At 39.0% G+C, this 20529-nt stretch overlaps 1 protein-coding gene across 1 annotated transcript in view; it reads right to left on the bottom strand.

The window, feature by feature from the left end:
- Positions 1 to 20529, bottom strand: part of VWA3B (von Willebrand factor A domain containing 3B) — a 200534-nt gene that overhangs the window by 90501 nt on the left and 89504 nt on the right. Inside the window, 4 exon segments of the mRNA XM_078146122.1 lie at positions 9039 to 9170; positions 9803 to 9941; positions 13771 to 13925; positions 19215 to 19405. Of these exon segments, the coding sequence (XP_078002248.1) occupies positions 9039 to 9170; positions 9803 to 9941; positions 13771 to 13925; positions 19215 to 19405 (617 nt within the window).

Genomic DNA, 20529 nt, shown 5'->3' on the forward strand with positions numbered 1-20529 from the left:
GAGTAATAAGCATTGTACAATGATCAACTGTGAATGACTTAGTTATTCTCAGCAATACAATGATCCAACACAATCCCAAAGGATTCATGATGAAAAATGCCATCCACCTCCAGAGGAAGTCTGAATGCAGATCGAAGCATACTATTTTCACTTTCTTTATTTTTTTCATTTTTTTTTCTTTTGGTCTGTTTCTTTCACAACATGACTGATATGGAATATGTTTGACATGATTGCACATATGTAACCTACATCAAATTGTTTGCCATTTTAGGGAGGGTTTAGAGGGAGGACAAAAACTTGGAATTAAGTTTTTTAAAATAAATGTTAAAAATTGTTTTTGTGTGTAATTGGGAAAAAATAAAACACTATTTTTTAGAAAAAGAAAAAGACTGAACAACAACAATAACAACAAAAGATGAATCAGACCTGTGCTTTAGGAAAATCATTTTGCTAGCTGAGTAGAAGATGGATTGGAGAAGGACAATATTTCATGCTGGAAGAGAACATTTGGAATATACCAGGTAAGAAATGATATGGTCCTGAACTTGGGTGATAATTTGTGAGTAGAGAGAAAGGAATCAACCAAGAAATAATTGACAAGACTTGTCAACTGAGGGAAAGGAAGAGAAGCAAAGAAAGATAATCAATATTTATATGTGGGTGCATATATATGTATATATGTATGTATGTATGTGTATATATCTATCTATCTATCTGTGTATGTATATATCTATATCTATATATATGTACATACACACACATACATACATATATATATCTATATATAGATATAGATATAGATATATAGATATATATGTATGTATGTGTGTGTATGTACATATATATAGATATAGATATAGATATATAGATATATATATGTATATATGTATGTATGTATGTGTATATATATATATCTATCTGTGTATGTATATATCTATATCTATATATATGTACATACACACACATACATACATATATATCTATATATCTATATCTATATCTATATATATCTATCCATATATATATATATATATATATATATATATATATATATATATGTAATCTACTATGTGCCAGGCAATGTACTAAGAGCTTTTTTAACAAATATAATTTAATTTGATTCTCACAGCAACTCCATGAGGCAGATGCTGTTATCCCCATTTTATAGATGAGGAACCTGAAGCAAACATAGATTGAGTGGCTTAACCATTGCCACACAGCTAGTAACTAAGGCTGGATTTGAATTCAGATCTTTCTGACTTCAGACCCAGTACTCAATTCATTACATTACTAGCTGCCTCTGACTGGATACATATGGCATGAGAGGGAATGAAAAATCAAGGATGATGTGAGGTTTTTTAACCTTTCCTAGACAGAAAGCAGGACCTTAATCAGCAAAAGGAAAAGTTTGGAAGAGGGGTGGGTGAGAAAGATAATGAGTTCTCTTCTGGAAATACTGAGCATGTGACACTCAACAAAGAACACTGAGGGGGTGAAGACAAGCAGTACCTAGGAGAGGGGGTGACTCACCTTATGGTGGACCACCCACATCCTCACCTACCATGGCTAATCTGACCTCTTTCTTAAAGCTTATATAGTGGCTTCCTGTTTCCTATAGATGAAGTACGAGATTTATATACCTTCTGCTCTTAAGTCTTTTATCAGAGTATCATTTTACTTCCCTAATCAATTCCAATAACAGTTCCAATAACTGCCCCATCTTTTTGTCTCAAAGAAACCCACATTTATTCATCCTTTTCCTTCCTTTGAGCCTTTTCCAAGGCAGCGCTACAAACTTCGAATGGCCTCTTTGTTAGACTCCTCCCGTTCACAGCCCTTCAGTTCTGATAGCTACTCTTCTATGAACTCTTCCTGGATTGATTAGAGAAGGGTTGACACCTTCCACCAGCTTTCATACATATGACACAAACATCCACCCATACAACTATTCACCTCAGTTTTCTCCAATCATATAGTTAACACTCCAGTTACTTACTTGATACGTAGTTTAATATTGATATCAGCTTAATATTTCCACCCTACTTTATGTATATCCTCTAGAAATCCCTTTTGTTGTATAGATCATTTTCAGAAGAAAGGAGATTAGCTATGTAACTCTAGAATGTCTGTCACGGCACCTCAAGAAATGATGACTAATAAATGCTACTTATTAGACATCAATCAGCTATCTCTATCATCTTTCATCTCTTAGTTCTCAAGTGATCTTCCTAAAGCATGGGTCTGATCAGGCCAGTCCCCCTATTCAAAAAACTCCAGTGGCTCCATAAGACCTCCAGTATCAAATACAAAAGACTTTGGTGGTCAAAGCCCTTTATAACCTGCACTCTCCCCCAACTCTTTCCAGACTTTTTACACCATACAAGTAGAGACATAGCCCTCTCTTCCATGATCCAGTGACACTGACCTCCTTGAACAAGGTATTCCATCTCCTATTTCTGGGCATTTTGACTGGCTACCTCCTATGCCTAGAATGTTTTCCCTCCTTACCTCCTGGTTTCTGTGGCTTCCTTCAAGTCCCAGTTAAAATCTCACCTTCTACAGCAAGTCTTTCCCAAATCACATTAATTCCAGTGCTTTCCCTTTGTGGATTATTTACAAGTTATCCTGTATGTAGCTTGTTTGTATAAAGTTGTTTACGTTATTATTTCCCCCATTTTATAATGCTTTCAAGGAGCAGAGACTATCTTTTACCTTTCTTTGTATCCCCAGGCACACATTCCTGGCGCACAGTAGGTTCTTAACGTTTATTGACTAACTGCCTTTTTGACAATATCTGTAGTGAAGATAATGATGATGATGAACTATGTAACTCTTTTTTGACCTTAACTCTATTCGTGGTGCCATTCTAAAAGCATATTTTCCAAAGCTGACCCTTGAAACCCACAGGACAAAAAAAAAAAATCATACAGACATTGTTGTGGGTTTTTTTTTTTATTTTATGCCTCCAAAAAGGGAGGGGGAGACTGAACCACAAAAGATAATTCAAATTACACTGAGGTCAGACTTTAGCGCCAATGATTCCAGGAAGCTGAATAACTTATATTGGATACTGTCATATACTGTAAATGCTTCTATCTGGGCATGCAAAGGACAGCTTGAAGCCCTTATTATGGATTTTCTGTCTTGAAGATACAGCTTTTAATGCTACTTTATCTATGTGTGTTTGTGGGTGAAAAACTAACTCAGTTACTCTTCCTTCAGCTGTCAACACAGTTTAAACAGACTGCCTGAATACCTCTTGGCATGAGCTTAATAAGATTATCCATCCCTTCTTCACCTCTCTTTCAACCCAGATTTTCTGCATGTCACCTGTTATTTGGTGAATGTGAGTGTTGCTCTCTTTGCATTTCATAAAATTCAGCTGGATTTCAAAGAAGTTCTGTTGTATAGTGGCTCAGAATTCAGGTAAAGTATACTAATTTAGATGCCTGGTATTCAGGGAAGGGATTAATTTATGTCTCTGTATCCCTAGAGCCTAACACTGTGCCTAGAACACAGTAGGTGCTTAATAAATGCTTCTTGTTTTATCACAGACTCAGATTTGAAAGAGATCTTAGATCAAGCTCCCTTATTTTAGAGCAGTAGCTACAAAATAAAGCGGGGAGGAGGGAAGCGGGGGCGTTGCAGAGCCAAGATGGAAGAGTAAAAGCAGTGACTTGCTTGAGCTGTCCTCCAAACCCCTCCAAATAACTATAAAAAAATGGCTCTAAACAAATTCTACAGCCACAGAACCCATAAAAAGACAGAGTGAAACAAATTTACAGCCTAAGACAGCCTGGATGGTTAATCAGAAAGGTATATCATACTGAATGGGTAGAGGAGCACAGTTTGGCATGGGTGCTCAGACAAGGCAGGCCTCAGCAAACCTGGAGCAGGCCTCAGAAGACTGAATCACAGGCAGCTTTGGTGGTTTCCAGACTTCTCAACCCACAAACGCCAAAGACAACTTAGAAGGTCAGTGGGAAAAGTCTGTGACTACAGTGGTGAGAGAGAAGCTCCATCCCAACCCCAGTCCCTGAGCATTGCCCGGGGGCAGTGGATGCTTCCCGAGTTTCTGGCTTACAGACTAAGGGGGAATTGAGTGGCTCATCAGAGGGGGATTGCAGGGATCTCTCTGCTGGTGCAGGATTCTCTTGCTTTTCTTTGCTTAGATCTGGGTCACAGTTCTGGGTGGTGATCCTGGGGTGAGGAGGAGTGCTGGCATGGTGGAGCTTGTAGTGGTGTTCCACTACAAGCAGTTCCAAGGCAGAAAAGAGTGCTTGTGGTCACTTATAGATCAGAGCTCAGGCCAGGAAAAGAGTAAGCACCTCGTCCCTTATCATACAACCTTTGAAGAACTGAAAATTCACAGGTCCCTAGAAGTATCTCTGAAAACAGCTGCATAAAACCCCTGAAACTTAGGACAATATATTCTCCACACTGAAAGCAGACCCCTACCTTAACAAAGAGTTTAAAACGCAAGTAATTGGCTGGGATCATGAATAAACAAAGGTCCAAAAAGTAAGACTATAGAATCTTTCTTTGGTAACAAAGAAGATCAAAACATACAACCAGAAGAAGACAACAAAGTCAAAGTTCCCATATCCCAAGCCTCCAAGAAAAATATGAATCAGCCCCAGGCCATGGAAGAGCTCAAAAAGGAGTTTGAGAAGCAAGTCAGAGAAGTAGAGGAAAAACTGGGAAGAGAAATGAGAGTGATGAAAGAAAATCATGAAAAACTTTAGCTTGCTAAAGGAGACCCAAAAAAAATTGAAGAAAATAACACCTTAAAAAGTAGCCTAACCCAAATGGCAAAAGAGGTCCAAAAAGCCAATGAGGAGAAGAAGGCCTTAAAAAGAAAAATTGGCCAAATGGAAAAGGAAGTCCAAAAGCTTACTGAAGAAAATACTTCCTTAAAAATTAGAATGGAACAATTGGAACCTAGCAACTTTATGAGAAATCTAGACACTAAAACAAATCCAAAAGAATGAAAAAATAGAAAACAATGTGAAATATCTCATTGGAAAAACAACTGACCTGGAAAATAGATCCAGGAGAGAGAATTCAAAAATTATTGGACTATCTGAAAGCCATGAGCAAAAAAAGGGCCTAGACATCATCTTTCAAGAAATTATCAAGGAAAACTGCTCTGATATTTTAGAACCAGAGGGCAAAATAGAAATTGAAAGAATCCACCAATCACCTCCAGAAAGAGATCCCCAAAGGAAAGCTCCTAGGAATATTGTTGCCAATTTCTAGAGTTCCCAGGTCAAGGAGAAAATATTGCAAGCAGCCAGAAAGAAATAATTCAAGTATTGTGGAAGCATAATCAAGATAACACAAGATTTAGCAGCTTCTACATTAAGGGACCAGAGGACATGGAATATAATATTCCAGAGGGCAGAGGAGATAGGATTACAGCCAAGAATCACCTACCCAGCAAAAGTGAGTATAATCCTTCAGGGGGAAAAATTGACACATTCAGTGAAATAGAGGACTTTCAAGCATTCTTGATGAAAAGACCAGAGCTGAATAGAAAATTTGACTTTCAAATACAAGACTCAAGTGAAACATGAAGAGGTAAACAGGAAAGAGAAATCATAAGAGACTTATTAAGGTTGAACTGTTTATATTCCTACATGGAAAGATGATATTTGTAACTCATGAGACCTTTTTCAGTATTAGGGTAGTTGGAGGGGGAAAAAATTATATGTATGTAGATAGATAGATAGATAGATAGATAGATAGAGGGCATAGGGTGAGTTGAACATGAAGGGGTGATATCTGGAGAATAAAATTAAGGGGTGACAGAGGATTATACTGGGAGAAGGAGAAAAGAAAGAGGTAGAATGGGGTAAATTATCTCACAAAAAACAGGCAAGAAAAGGCTTTTACAGTGGAGGAGAAATGGGGGAAGGTGAGAGGGAATGAGTGAATCTTATTTTCATAGGATTTGGCTTAAGGAGAGGATAACATACACACTGAATTGGATATGGAAATCTAACTTACCCTACAGGAAAATGGGGGGAAGGGGACAAGAGAGCAGGGGATAATAGAGGGGAGGATAGATTGGGGAGGGAGTAATCAAAAGAAAATACTTCTGAGGAGGGACAGGGTCAAAAGAGAGAATAGAATAAATGGGGAGGGCAAGATAGGATGAAAGGAAATATACTTAGTTTTTCACAACATGATTACTATGGAAGTGTTTTGCATGACTACCCATGTATAACCTGTATCAAGTTGCTTGCCTTTTCAATGAGGGTGGGTGGGGAGGGAAGAAGGGAGAAAATTTAGAACTCAAAGTTTCAAAAACACATGTTAAAAAATTTTTTTTCACATGCAACTGGGAGATAAGAAATACAGGAAATGGGGTATAGAAATCTACCCTGCCCTACAAGAAAATAGAAGGGGAAGGGGATAAGAGAAGAGGGGGAGAGATAGAAGGGAGGGCAGATTAGGGGAAGGGATATACAGAATGCATGCCATCTTGGGGTGGGGGGAGGGATGAGTTGGGGAGAAAATTTGGAACTCAAAATCTTGTGGAAATGAATGTTGAAAACTAAAAATAAACAATTTTTTAAAAAATTTAAAAAATAAAAAATAAAAGAAATAAAGCTAGGGGCCAGATCATAAAGCTTTTTGAATGGCAAGCTATAGGTTCTGGACTTAATTTTGTAAGCAACTGAGATCCACTTAGGGTATTATGACATAAGAATGGAACTGATCTAGTCTTTATAAGGGAGCTCATCCATTTAAATTATAAAAGTTATGCAAATATTTGGAGTTTTCACATTTACTTTCCCATCTCTAACGATTTTGCAACACAGAACCCATTATATTTCCATCTTTTAAAAGTAATGAGAACCACACATATCATAACTGATTTATTGCAAATTCCAAATCCATTAAATAGCATCTGAACTAATAAAGTTTTCTTGATACCTATAGTTAATAAGCCACAGTCCATAGGATCATGGATTTAGAACGGGAAGTGGTCTCCACCCCCACATTTTAGAAACAGGGAAACTGAGACCTCTTAAGGTGAAGCAACCCACCTAAGATCATATAGATAGTGACAGAGTTAGAATTTGAACCCAGGCCTTCTGACTCCAAATCTAAAGCTCTTTCCATTACATTACTCTGTTTCTCATGACACTTGGTGATTTCATAGGTTATTAATTCTGGACAATTTAACATGCTTGAAGTATGAAATCAGCACTTTCTTTCCCAGGACCAAGTTATCACTTGGCTCAGAATTTTACAGCTACTGTTTCTTCATACAGTAATTAGTTCTTTGTTTTTTAACGGAAACTCCAGGGAATGGGATTGCTCTGGATGATTGCAAAGCCTCAGTTTTGATTAAAATTCAGAGTGATCTGCTGATGTCTCTTGCTTCTTGACAAATCTGGGTCTCTGAGGTCTGCCATCTGTACCGTTTTAAAGATGGCTGTGGTCCATGGCCATATTTGGCTTATCAAAAAACAGATTTTGGTCCTCTTCTTGGTGCCTTTTTCAGTACCTGGTTGATTATTTGGTTCCTAAAAAGGAACTTGAAAAAAAACCAAACAAACAACAAAGGCTACACAGTCCAAGAAAGGGGAAACTTTCGAGAAAAGGGATATCCTTTTTAATTGACTATGTGTTTAACAAGCATAGTAAGATATTGTAAAAATTTATTTCCTCAAATGATGAGCCAATGGTGTAGCTCTAGAAAAACAGGAACATTATTTATGGTAATATGATTTGGTATAATCTTTTTAGAAATCCATATGATATTATATAATAAGAGATACAAACTATTCCTACCCTGGTCCAGTGATCCTAGTACTAGGAAGATCCTGTAAAAAGAATATTGATGGGGAAAAACAATTATCTATATAAAAATATTCCATTGCATAGTGCAATGGAAAGAACAATGAGTCTAGAGTTGGAAATTGTCATTCAGTCACTTCAATCATGTCTGGTTCTTTGTGACCCCATTTGGGGTTTTCTTGGCAAAGACACTGGAATGGTTTGCCATTTCCTTTTTGAGCTCATTTTGCAGATGAGAAAACTGGGGCAAAGAATGATTTGCCCAGGGCCACACAGGTAATAAGTGTCTGAGGCCAGATTTGAACTCAGGAAGATGAGTCTGCCTGACTCCAGGCCTTGTGCTCTATTCACTGCACCACCTAGCTGCCTAGAATTGAAAGACCAGAGTTCAAATCCTGACTCTGATGCCTACTTCATGTGTGACTTTGGACAAATTATTTTAACTTCTCTTGGCTACAAGTTTCCTCAAAAACGAGGGAATTGGAATTATGAAGTCTTTGAGGTCCCTTTCAGCTCAAGATTCATGATTATATGAACATTATTTATAATAGCAAAAGAATGGAAACATCAGATGCATCTAGTAATTGGGGAATGGCTTGGGAAACTACGGTATATGAGTGTATCAATCTGCCGATCAATCAACAAGCATTTATTAAGCTATGTGCCAGGTACTGCAGGCTCAGCACTGGAGATATAAAGAAAGAGAATTGACTAGATTCAGCAGAACCCAATATGTTAACAATGGATTGACTAATTCTCACATACTCCTTGTTATTAATTGTTATTATTGAGCATTTCAGTCATGTCCAACTCTTCATGACCTCATTTGGGATTTCCTTGGCAAAGATACTAGAGTGGTCTACAATTTCCTTCTCCTACAAATATGATCTTATTTTATCCTCCCAACGATCCTGGGAGGTAGGTGCTTCTATCCCCTTTTTACAGATGAGGAAACCAAGGCAAACAGGGTTAAGTGACTTGCCCAGCGTCACACAGCTAGTAAGTGTGTAAGTCCAGATTTGAACTCTGGTCTTTATGATTGCAGGCCCAGTGGTCTATCCCCAATACCACCTAGCTGCCTGCACTCATTATTATTTAAAATGAACATATTTATTTAGCAACTCTCAAAGCATTTTTCTAAGAATTTAAAGAAATACAGACATAAGATTAGATTCAATCCCACTCATTAATGCTTTTTTTCCCCTAAATCATAATCTTCATTTTACCTGAAGGTTTTTAACCCATTCCTCAGCCATTTTCAAATTATCTTCATTAACTTCAGCAAGTTTTCCCTGCCAAGCAACAGCCTTACCATCAAACTTCACAAAATTGAATTTTTTTTTGAATACCAGCTACTCCTGTAACAGACAAATTTTATTCAACTATAAAATATTCATTTTCCCAATATAACAAAAGGTACTTTGGACAATTCACAGAATGATAAATAAATATCAAAGACAATGGATGGAGTCAACTTTTCTAGTTGTGGATATTAAAAATTATATTAAAAACCAATTCTTCAAAGTTAAAGGCATTTCATCTGGATGCTGATAACCCATGCTAGGAAATAGAAATAAAACGTTTGTGATCTAGAAAGCCTCTGCTTTCTTTGCCTTATACCACAAATGTCAAATCTTCCACATTGGGGTCATGGAGGAAATAACAAAAGACTCAAAGTCCCTCCCATCAACAAGGTTTTAGAATAAAGAAAACTTCTAAAGCCATAGGCAATGATACTGTCCACTAGGCCTTCCAAACAAGGGGAAGATGTACCGATTTTGTCATTTAAAAAAGATAAGGAGGAACCCTTCTGAATTTTTGCTAAGGAACCTAGACTCTGCCCTCACACAGTCCCTGATTCCTCTTGCCCATAGCTTTAAGAGCTCAGCTTCCCATTGGTTCCTTATCCCACAGTAAATGATAATAGATTGAGACCATATTGCCAGTAAATGGGTCCCCAAAGTCAGGGGTAATGACTGCTTTCTCTAACCTTCAAAAGCTGAAAAATCTTCTCTTTCACCAGAGGCAGTTTACCCTTCATTGAATGAGATGTATCGATGAGAATGTAGATATAATCTTCAAGCACCAGTCCAAAGAGGCCTTGACTTCCATTTTGTAGCCATTTAATCCTGGAGATAAGAGAAAGGAAAGGTAGGGATGTTAACAGCGTTAATGGCCATCAGGTAATCATAGTACATTCCTGAAATCTTAATGAAACATCCAGTGAGAAATTCAATAGCTCTCCAACAGTAGTACCCTGTCTCCCCAGATGTCTGCATGGGCTTTACTTATCCTCTTTGGGATATGACCTGAAGCAAAATTTTGCAATGGGTCTAACAATCCTGTCTGTTTCTCCCAACAAATGCACACACATTCAAGAAATACAAACTTTTGAATTGCTATCTTTTTTTTTCTCTTCTGTTGAGTTTTGTTTCCTCTTTCTGATGGTTCCTCCTATAGGTTTTAATTTTTACTTACAACTTCACTAATGTGAAAATATGTTTAATAGGAATGTAAATGTATAGCCTGTATCAGATGGTGTGCCATCTTGGGGAGGGTGGTGGGGAGGAAGAAGGAGAAAAATTTTAAGCTCAAAAGCATATGGAAGTGATTGTTGATAAATCAAAATAAATCAATAAAATCAAGGGAAAAAATACAAACTTTATTATAAATTCAAGTAAAACAGAATTAGTGAAATAGATTTGATGACAAAATAAATCTCTCTACTCATTCCAAAGCTATTCAATGGGAATGATGTTCAAATTAATTATTATTGCAGATCCTCTGAGGCAGGGACAGGAGAGGAATAAGCATTTATATGGTGACTGCTATGTGCCAGGCCCTGGGCTAAGTGTTTACAAATATGATCTTATTTTATCCTCCCAACAATCCTGGAAAGCAGGTGCTTCTAAATCCTTTTTACAATTGAGGCAACTGGCAAATGAAGGTTAAGTGACTCTGCCCAGGGTCACACAACTAGGAAATGTCAAATGTGAAATTTGAACTCAGGTCTTCCCGACTCCTAGTCCATAATTCTATATACTGATCCACCCAGCTGCTAATTTGAGCCACCATTCCATCTCATTTGTGAACAAAGAGACACCCAAGAAGCACCCACATTCAAGCTGGTAATGCCAGCACATTCTTCCAGCCCTCATAAAACATATGGACAGTGTCCAAGGATGCGTGGATAATATTCTGTGACCAAGAACTTGGCCAGCTGTGTGAATGGGCCTTCTTCTGCTCTCCCTCCTCAGGCAACTTTAAAGAGACATGGAAGTGAGAATCTGGCTATAGGCATAACTATCACTCATAAAGCTCTTAAAAGCTAAGCAGGCCTGAGGAGACGAGGCCATGCAAGATGGCAGGGTTACTATCCTCCCAAGTACTGCTAATTCAACAAGAGTTTTCTTTATTTATTTAGAGAGTATTATAGAGACTTCTCTGGTTCCTCGAGGCCCATATGCACTTCAGCTGAACTATTTCTAAATATTCAGGAATAGAACACATGGCTCTGGTTTTCAAGTGGAGGGTGAAAAGAGCAGTGAATGGTAAGATGAAGATCAAGAGAGTCAGTCTCTCACATAATGGTCACCCTTTTCTCACAGGTGTGTAAGTATTGACCAAACAGATCAGGGGTGGGGAACCTGCAGCCTGGAGGCCACGTATGGTCCTCTAGGTCACCAAGTGTGGCCCTTTGACTGAATCCAAACTTCACAGAACAAAACCCCTTAATAAGAGGATTTGTATCATGAAGTTTGGATTTGCTCTGTGAAGTCTGGATTCAGCTCAAGGGCCACACTTAGAAGACTACATATGGCCTCAAGGCCACAGGTTCCCCAGCCCTGGACCCTAGGAGACCTAGGTTCAGATCTCACCTCTGACATAAATGAGCTATATGACCCCAAGAAAATTATTGCTCTGTGTATTGGTGCTCTTTGCAACTCTCTTAAGACATTTACTTAGAGAGCCCTGTGGTGGTAGAGAGCAGGGGCATACCAGTAAATGTTTAACAACCAACTCTCAAAAAAAAAGATGCTATTATGACACATTTTTAAGTTTAATCTGCATTCTTAACATTTTCTCCATAATTTTCTCAAGTCTAGACAATCAAGAAAACATTAAATCACTTCCTGATTTGTAGCATTTGCTGAGTAAAGGCACACACTGAAAGCTTAGCAATGGCCCTCTCCCTATAAGAGCTGGCTCCAGCAAATCACCAATAGGAGTTTCTTTATCTGAGAGTTCCCTGTGCCAGTGAAATCAAAGGTCTAGTTCTTATTCCCTAAGACTTTTCCCATCTACAGACCAAATCTAAAGCTTATTATCTCTTCCCTAAGATAGAAACTGAAATGGAAAAAACATCAATGCATATTTGTTACATACCTATTATATGTACAACACTGTGTTAGAAGTTTTGAGGGATAAAAAAGTGAAAATCTAGTTGGCCTCAAGAACTTAAATAGTATAGGTGGGAAGTTCGTGGCTCTCATAGATAGTCTCCAAAATATTATTATTCTTTCTAAGTGTCTTCATAATCCAAAGATAACCTCCAAAATACAATCTAAGAAATCACCAAGTTTGTTCTAGAAATATCACAAACATCAGAAAGGAAATCTCTCATTACTTTCCTTCTAGTCTTTAATGACCATTTCTGAATATAGGATCCTCCAAAGGAGAATACAATATAGTTTTTATCCTGTCCTTTGGAATTGGCATAGATAATAGAAAAGGATAGACAGTGGACAGAAAGAGAATCACACACACACACACCCCAAGGGAATCATCAACCTGTGATGGGAAGCCTAAAATGAAGGTTTAGCTCTTGGGTCACAGGAACCTGCCTGAGATTAAACAATCTCGGAGTCCAAGGACAGAAGGTAGCAATCTCCTGACATTTGGCTGGGTGAGAACAAGGAAACAGACAGACCCAGAGACTATTTCCTGGTGTGATTTCTTCCCTTTACACCACCCTCAAGAGCACCTTCCCACCAGCCCAAGGGCACTCCTAGGGGTTATTGTTTATCATGTAGGACCAGTAACTCATTAGCAAAGATCAGTATATCAGGTAAATCTATTATCGGCCACTGTGTCTTACTATAAGGGAATCTGGGGGCTGGGAAAATAGGACTCAGGGAAATGAAAGTTTAGATTGGGGGAGGGGTGAAGTAGGGAAGGTTAGAAGCATGGGGCTTCCCCTCCTACCACCCTGCAAGACAAGAGGTCCGTAAAAGGGCATTTGGTAGCTTGGGAATGGGAGCACTGAAAGGGATGAGGGGTCTGCTGAAAGAATGGTGGCAAGGGAGGGAGATTCACCCAAGGTAAGCACAGCCTGGACTAGGAGGACTTGTACAAAAAACCCTCCTGATAGATCATTTAAAAGTGATCAATTTATCATATTGTTAAAATAGGCTAAAGAACCTTGCCTGATGACAAAATCAGACAAAGCTGTAAGGAGTCACATGCACTTCTTTTAAAATTGAGTAATAGGAAAATTTCAAATAGCATGTTAGTCTTTTGCGGTTTGCTTTTATGCTTTCAGCAGGTGCCTTGAAATAGAATATTCAAGGACTCTGATGATACTGCACAATGTGATTTAAGCAGGAGAACAAAGGACATAAGGCACTTGCAAATCATGTTTTGTAACATATAACAGTAGTATGTCAAACCTAAAACCTGCATATTTCATTTATCCTTTTTTTAAAAGCAACATCACCCTATTCTCCAAGAATGAAGGTAAAGAAGGCCTAAAATCTGAGTTATCTGCCTGGTCCCAAATGCACCACACATTTAGTGAACATCAACCAATGGGTCCTTTTATTTGCACATCATCTGAGTGCAAACCCAGTCACCAATGGCCCTTTCTTCATCATGCTTGCACACAACAAGGTTGAACCATTTTTGAAATGCAGGAGAGGACTGACCCACTTTGCTTCCAAGAAAAAAAAAAAACCTAACCTTTTCTCAATCAGCTCCAAGGCATTGTTCATCTTCTCTTCATAGGCCTTGCACTTGTCTGCAGTGACATAGACATGGACCATAGTTCCATCCTTCCAGGGAGTGTGGACAAACTTGTTACGGTATTTTGCATGGTCATTTTTCTTGTTTGTCTCCTATAGGGAGAACAACAAAAACATCAACAAGAAATCTTATGTCCCTAAGACAATTTATAAGCAGCATATTACAAGTAGTAGGACATCCCTGGCATGACCATATGGAGCTCTATTACCTAATTTGCCTCTATAGTTACTGAGAGTAGTCAAGCTCTTAAAAAATGGCTATAGGCATTGAATTAACCATTAATTTAACGAGCATGTATTCAGTGTCTGTGCAAGCTATTACTTTAGGTTCTGTGTGTAATACAAAATATAAGAAACAGTTCTTACCCCTCAAGGAAATTGGAAGGTAAAAAGGGAGAGAAGGAAGGAAGGAAGGAAGGAAGGAAGGAAGGAAGGAAGGAAGGAAGGAAGGAAGGAAGGAAGGAAGGAAGGAAGGAAGGAAGGAAGGAAGGAAGGAAGGAAGGAAGGAAGGAAAGAAGGAAGAAGGAAGGAAGGAAGGAAGGAAGGAAGGAAGGAAGGAAGGAAGGAAGGAAGGAAGGAAGGAAGGAAAAAACATTAAATACTTAACAATGTGCAAAGTACTGTGTTAAGCATTGTATATAAAAGAGAAAAAGCAAGACAGTCTGTCCTTTCAATAAGATAAATTCTAACAGAGGAAAAGAAGCATATTAATGCACCAAATATTAAACAGCCCCCTTTTTGATGGTAAATTTCCTGAGACAAGGGTGAACATCTGACTCCTCTATCTCTCCACAAGCTTTATCGGAATGCCTTATGCATAATTAGGGGCTCAATAAATGTTTGTTGAAGAAATGATTCTTTATTGAGTGTTTTTTAAAATTTAGAGTATGCTTTCACTAAAACTTCAGTAAGACAGGTAGGGCCAATATCATTGTCTCCATTTTACAGATGAAGGAGCTGATGATAAAGGATTTGGACATTGTCATATGTCAGTTCCAGAATGTGAAACTGAGTCTCCTGACTCAAGGTCCAGGGCTATTTTTCCAAAACATAGAGAAATGAGTTTAGGAACTGTTTCTTATGTTTTGCATTACACACAGAACCTATAATAATGTTGGTAAAATTGTAGGAGCAAGTAGCAAGTGAGTAAGATATTGTTATAGGAGTCCAGAGAAAGGAGGGTGAATTTTGGCTAGCACAATCAAGGAAGGGTAGACTCAATAAAGAAAGTGATACCTCACACACACAAAATGCTTTCCCATTGTTCATCTCTTCCATATTTGGAAAAGTGTAATAATAACTAGCATTTACATATGACATATATCTATGTATGTGATATATATCTATGTGTGTATATGTGTACTTGTGTGTTTTTTGTATATGTGTTTATATTTATATATCTGGCCTCAGACCCTTACTAGCTGTGTGACCCTGGGCAAATCACTTAACCTGTCTGCCTCAGTTTCTTCACCTGTAAAATGGAAGGTAGTAACAGACTCTGCAGTGCAGGGTTGTTGTAAGGATAAAGTAAGATCCATTATACAAATACATAAAAAATATGTATATGCACACATATATACATACATACATATATATACACACACACATATACATATATACGTGTGTGTGTGTGTGTGTGTGTGTGTGTGTGTGTGTGTATAAGGGTCACACAGTAAGAGTCTAAGGCCAGATTTAAACTTAGGACTTCCTTACTCCAGCCCCAACATTCTATCCATGGGGCTACCTAGATGCCTCATAAGTGCAGACAAAAATTCTATCAAACTCATAGTCATGAGACAAAGTATTCATCTAAGAATATAAAATTTTCAAGTGTAGAAATTACGTCAATATATGGTAAATGCAGCATCTTCATGTTCCACTCTTACAAAGACAAATGAAACCCCGTGGCATCTGAAATCTTTGTCCACTGGACCACCTAGGAAAAGTTCATAGAAAGTCTTACCTTGCCATCAAATTAGATAGGAAAAAGCCTAACTAACCACTGTTGAGCCACAGGTGGTGAAAACAGGAGAAAAGCACATTCCTGGGCAGCCTACAGGATGATTTCAATTCCCCAAAGAAGAAATGTGCCTTAGGCTCAGCCATGTGGCCAGAATAGGCAGCCATTCATGTACAGTGTGACTGCAAGGACTCTGGAAAGGATGCTCCTCTCCCCAAATATCTCTTTAACCTTTCAGGTGGATAGCAGATAGAGTGCTAGCTAGGCCTGGAGTCAGGAAGATTTGAATCTTTATCCAGCCTCAGACACTTAACCTGTTTGTCTCAGTTTCCTCAACTGTAAAATGGGAATAATAATAGCATTTGCCTCACAGGGTTATTGTAAGGCTCAAATGAGATAATATTTGTAAAGTGCTGGCATGCAATAGGTGATATATACATGCTTATTCTCTTCCCTTTCCCTCTTAGTGGTACCTGAAATTAGAAATGCATGCTATTTTTCATAATAAATTAAGATACCTCATTGAGATACTATTTCAAGCTGTATCAATCATTTAGTCTTTAGTGTTTAGAGTTTGCAAAATCTTTTCCTTAGTGTAAAATCTGATCAATGAAAGGGAGTACTGGTAAAAAGTGGATTTAGTTAAAAGGGAAGCTGGGGATGATGCAAATAAACTTCACCTACTTCATAGATTTGTTTCAGACCAACCCCTGCGAGCAGCAATTGCTTTATATATGCCACTCCAATTACACAAGTAAAGGTCGTTACCTTATTTTTCCTCAATATTTGAAAAAGACAGTTTGGAGGTGGGGGAAGGGTAGAGTTTAGCTTCACTAAGGCTCATGTCTCTGTTCTACCACTTATTAGCAATATTATCTGGGACAAATCATTCAGTCTCTGAGAGCCTTACTTTTCTCATCTGTAAAATGGGGGTATGGCAACTAGGTGGCATAGTGGATAGAGTGCCCTGCCTAGAGTCAGAAAGACTCATCTTCCTGAGTGAAATCTGGCTTCAGATACTTACTAATTGTGTGACCCTGGATAAGTCACTTAACCCTATCTGCCTCAGTTTCTTCATCTGTAAAATGAGCTGAAGAAGGAAATGGCAAACCACTCCCTTATCTTTGCCAAGAAAACCCCAAACGAGATCGTGAACAGTCAGATGTGACTGAAAAATAACTGAACAACAACAACAAAAATTTGGATAATGATACATATATTACTCAGTACCTTGCAGGGTTATTGTGAGACTTATATGCTATGCAATTATAATATTTCAATGAGAAACAGTACGGTGGGCTACATAGAGAGCTGGCCTCAGAGACAAGATAATCTGAGTTCAAGTCCCACTTGTGATACATACTGGCTGTGAGACTGGGTACAAGTCATTCAACCTGTCAGTGTCCGTGCACAACTCAGTTGCACAATACATCTTGGTCTGAATTGGTAGAAGAAATCTCCTTACCACAAGTTACTTAAAATAATGAAAGCATCTGCCTGATCCAAAGGAAAAAAAATGATGTAATAATATAAACTACTATTATTACACTATAAAGCCCTGACCTCAACATATTCAGTGAGGCATTGTGGCATGGTGAATAGAGTCAGAGTAATTTAATTACTTTTGGAAGCTTTATTAACCCTTTCAGGATACCTAGAGTGCACTACAACTCATATATCTTTCGAAAGTATTCTCCACTAAGACAATATTTGACACACTGGGAGAATCTGATTTCATAATACCTGGTACCTACTTTGTGGTGTTGGCCACCATTCAGTGGAACATAGTGTAAGATACACTTTAAGGTCACAAGGACAAGAATCTCACTTGTTAGAGAAGTTCACCAGTTGTAACTTGGGAGCTCAGATAGGCAATTTTCCTACCTAAACAAAGACCTACTCCAGTGATCCATTTTGTGTAGGGTTGGTCCTAGGTTCGTAAATGAACATCAGCAGGGCCCAAGGTCTGACAAGTTCTACCATGCTGGAAAGAATTCAAGGATGGTCCCTGAAGGAGACCGAGTTTACCTTCTGAGGACCTGCTCAGTGATAACAACAATAACAATAATAATAGCTAACATTTATATAGAGCTTACTAAGTGCCAGGCACAATGCGAAGCACTTTATGATTATGATCTTATTAGATCCTCACAATAACCCTGGGATGTAGGTACTATTATTATCCTCATTTTTTTTTGTTGTTGTTCAGTTGTTTCAGTCATATCCAACTCTTTGTGATCCCATTTGGGGTTTTTTTGGTTTTGTTTTGTTTTTGGCTAGGCAATGGGCTTAAATGGCTTGCCCAGGGTCACACAGCTAGTGAGTGTTATGTGTCTGAGGCCGGATTTGAGCGCAGGTCCTCCTGATTCCAGGGCTGGTGCTCTACCCACTGTGCCACCTAGCTGCCCCTACTGGAGTGATTTGCTATTTCCTTCTTCAGCTCATTTTACAGATGAGGAAACTGAGGCAAAAAGGGTTAAGTGATTTGCTCAGGGTCACAGAGCTAGTAAGTGTCCAAGGTCAGACTTGAATTCAGGAAGATGAGTCTTGCAGATTCCAGGCCTTGCCTTCTATCCGCTGTCTTACCTAGCTGCCCCATTTTATAGATGAGGAAACTGAGGCAAAGAGAAGTTAAATGACTTGCCCCAGGTCACACAACTAGGAAGTATTAGAGGTCAGATTTGAATTCAAGTTTTTCTGATTCCAGGCTCCAGCTCTCTATCTACTGTGCCAACTAGCTGCCCCTTGGGCTTGTCAACCCACAAAACGAAAATAAGAAATGGCAAAAGCAGAGGCCCCTTTGGAGACATTGTGTTGTATTGTTTTCCTGAAAATTATTATTATTCTCTGAAGTTTCTATTTCAGTCTTATTTCTAATTTCAGACTTACTTTTAGTTCGCTTACAACTAGAAAACATTCATTGATCTGTTGTTTTGTTTTCCCAGATGGGGACAGTTTTGAGAAATGTAAGGTGGAGATGCAGAATAAGAAAATCAGAAAGGAATGGGAAGGGAAAAGAAGGGAAAGGAAAGATTTGCAATCATGGCTCAAACTGCTTATTTTACAGATGAGGAAATGAGCCCAGAAAAGTCACGATTTGCCCAAGGTCCATAAAGCTAATAAGTAGCAGAAAGTCAAACCTTGAAGTGATGTCTTCTGACTCCCAAATGTTCTTCCACTCTGCTTCTCTCAAAGAAGGAACAATCATCTTCAAGGAAATATCACAATTTCCAACCCCCTATCCCTCAAGCACCTGCCTCTATGTGGGCTTTTTCTTCACAGATACTTTGATTCTGTCCCTCAAACTCTGATTTTAATTAAGATCCTTCCAGTAGGAATTAGAAAATGAATTTGGCTATAGAGAACAGGAGAGAGTAAATGAAAGAGTCTCTGATTCCTTGCAGTTTTCCCACTCTACTTACAGCACAGGTCTGCAGGTACATGTTATCAGGTCTGCCTTTTATGTCAACGACTCCATCAATGTGGCGAAAGGAACATTCAGCAAGGATATCAAATGCTGTCAGTTTTTGTGCTTTCAAGCCGTATTTCTGCAGCCACTTCTTGGAATCCAACCTGTCTTCTAGTGATGGCTTTGGTGAGAGTTCTATTTTAGAAGCACAGTTCATTGGCTAATTACATAGGCAGCTCGGTATGGAATCTACCTACGTTAGCATCCTTCCTATCGCCCATAAGCCTAAATACAGACCACACTTCTATACCCCACCTACCTCCCCCAACCTCGCTTGTATAAAATGTGTGTTTTATAATCAAACTCTGAGTACAATGTGCACTATGTAAGGCCCTCTGATCTCCCTGGCAGGGGCAGAATCAGGAATGAGTGGCCCTCAAGTACCCTCCAGGAGCCCAGTACTGTCACTGCTTCAAGGCAAGGGAACAGATTCTGACCCGAGAACCCTTGACACAGGGGTCCCATGGAAAGATCTATGGATGTGCCTTCTCTCCTTTCCATTCCAGAGTGTGTAGGAAACCAAAAGGAATAGAGGAAAGAGGGGTGTGGGGAAGCAATCTCTGTAAGTCTCCCTCCTCAAGAGGGAATTTGCACTTCGTCCTAGGGCTCATCTCCACTTCCTATTTTTAGCTAGATGATCCAGGGCCTGCTGCTTGTTGACAGCACAGTTGCTCAGGTTTTTCCATGGAACTCACTATCCCAGGGAGGAAAATACTACAGAGGAGAAAAGCAGAAATGCGGAACTACTACATACATCCCTACGCTGCCTGCTGTGGGATCTAAATTTTACAGCTAAGCATGCTGATAATCTAGAGTGTTATGATGGTGGAGGAAAGGGAGAAGGGAAGGGGGACATGGAAGGGGAGGGAGGAGGAGAAAGAGAGAGGGGCAAGGGAAGGGAAAATGAGAGGGGAGAGGAAGAAAAGAGGACCAGGAGAGTAACCCAATTACATTCTCAGCCTCTTCTGCTTCAAAAAATCCCATTTAAGTTCTAGGTCGTGAGTACTGGTAGGAAGCTTTCAATTAGTCCAGGGGTGGGAAAAATGTGTAGCCCACCACTCTGAGGTTCCAAATTCCCAGAGAGCCTGGATTTCACCTTAAGCCAGAGTTGGGGTTGGTATGGGGTGAGAGGCAGCAAAAGAAGTGACAGACATCGAGATACAAGATAAGAGCAGGTTGAGTCAGAGGTCTTTAGTCAGAATCCCAGCTCCCCCATGCCTCTGTTCCCTTGGAGAAGTCACTTCATTGCTCTGGGCCTTGGTTTCTTC

Source organism: Phascolarctos cinereus, unplaced genomic scaffold (genome assembly GCF_003287225.1).
Source record: "Phascolarctos cinereus isolate Bilbo 61053 unplaced genomic scaffold, phaCin_HiC Scaffold_726;HRSCAF=1367, whole genome shotgun sequence".
Taxonomy (NCBI): Eukaryota; Metazoa; Chordata; class Mammalia; order Diprotodontia; family Phascolarctidae; genus Phascolarctos; species Phascolarctos cinereus.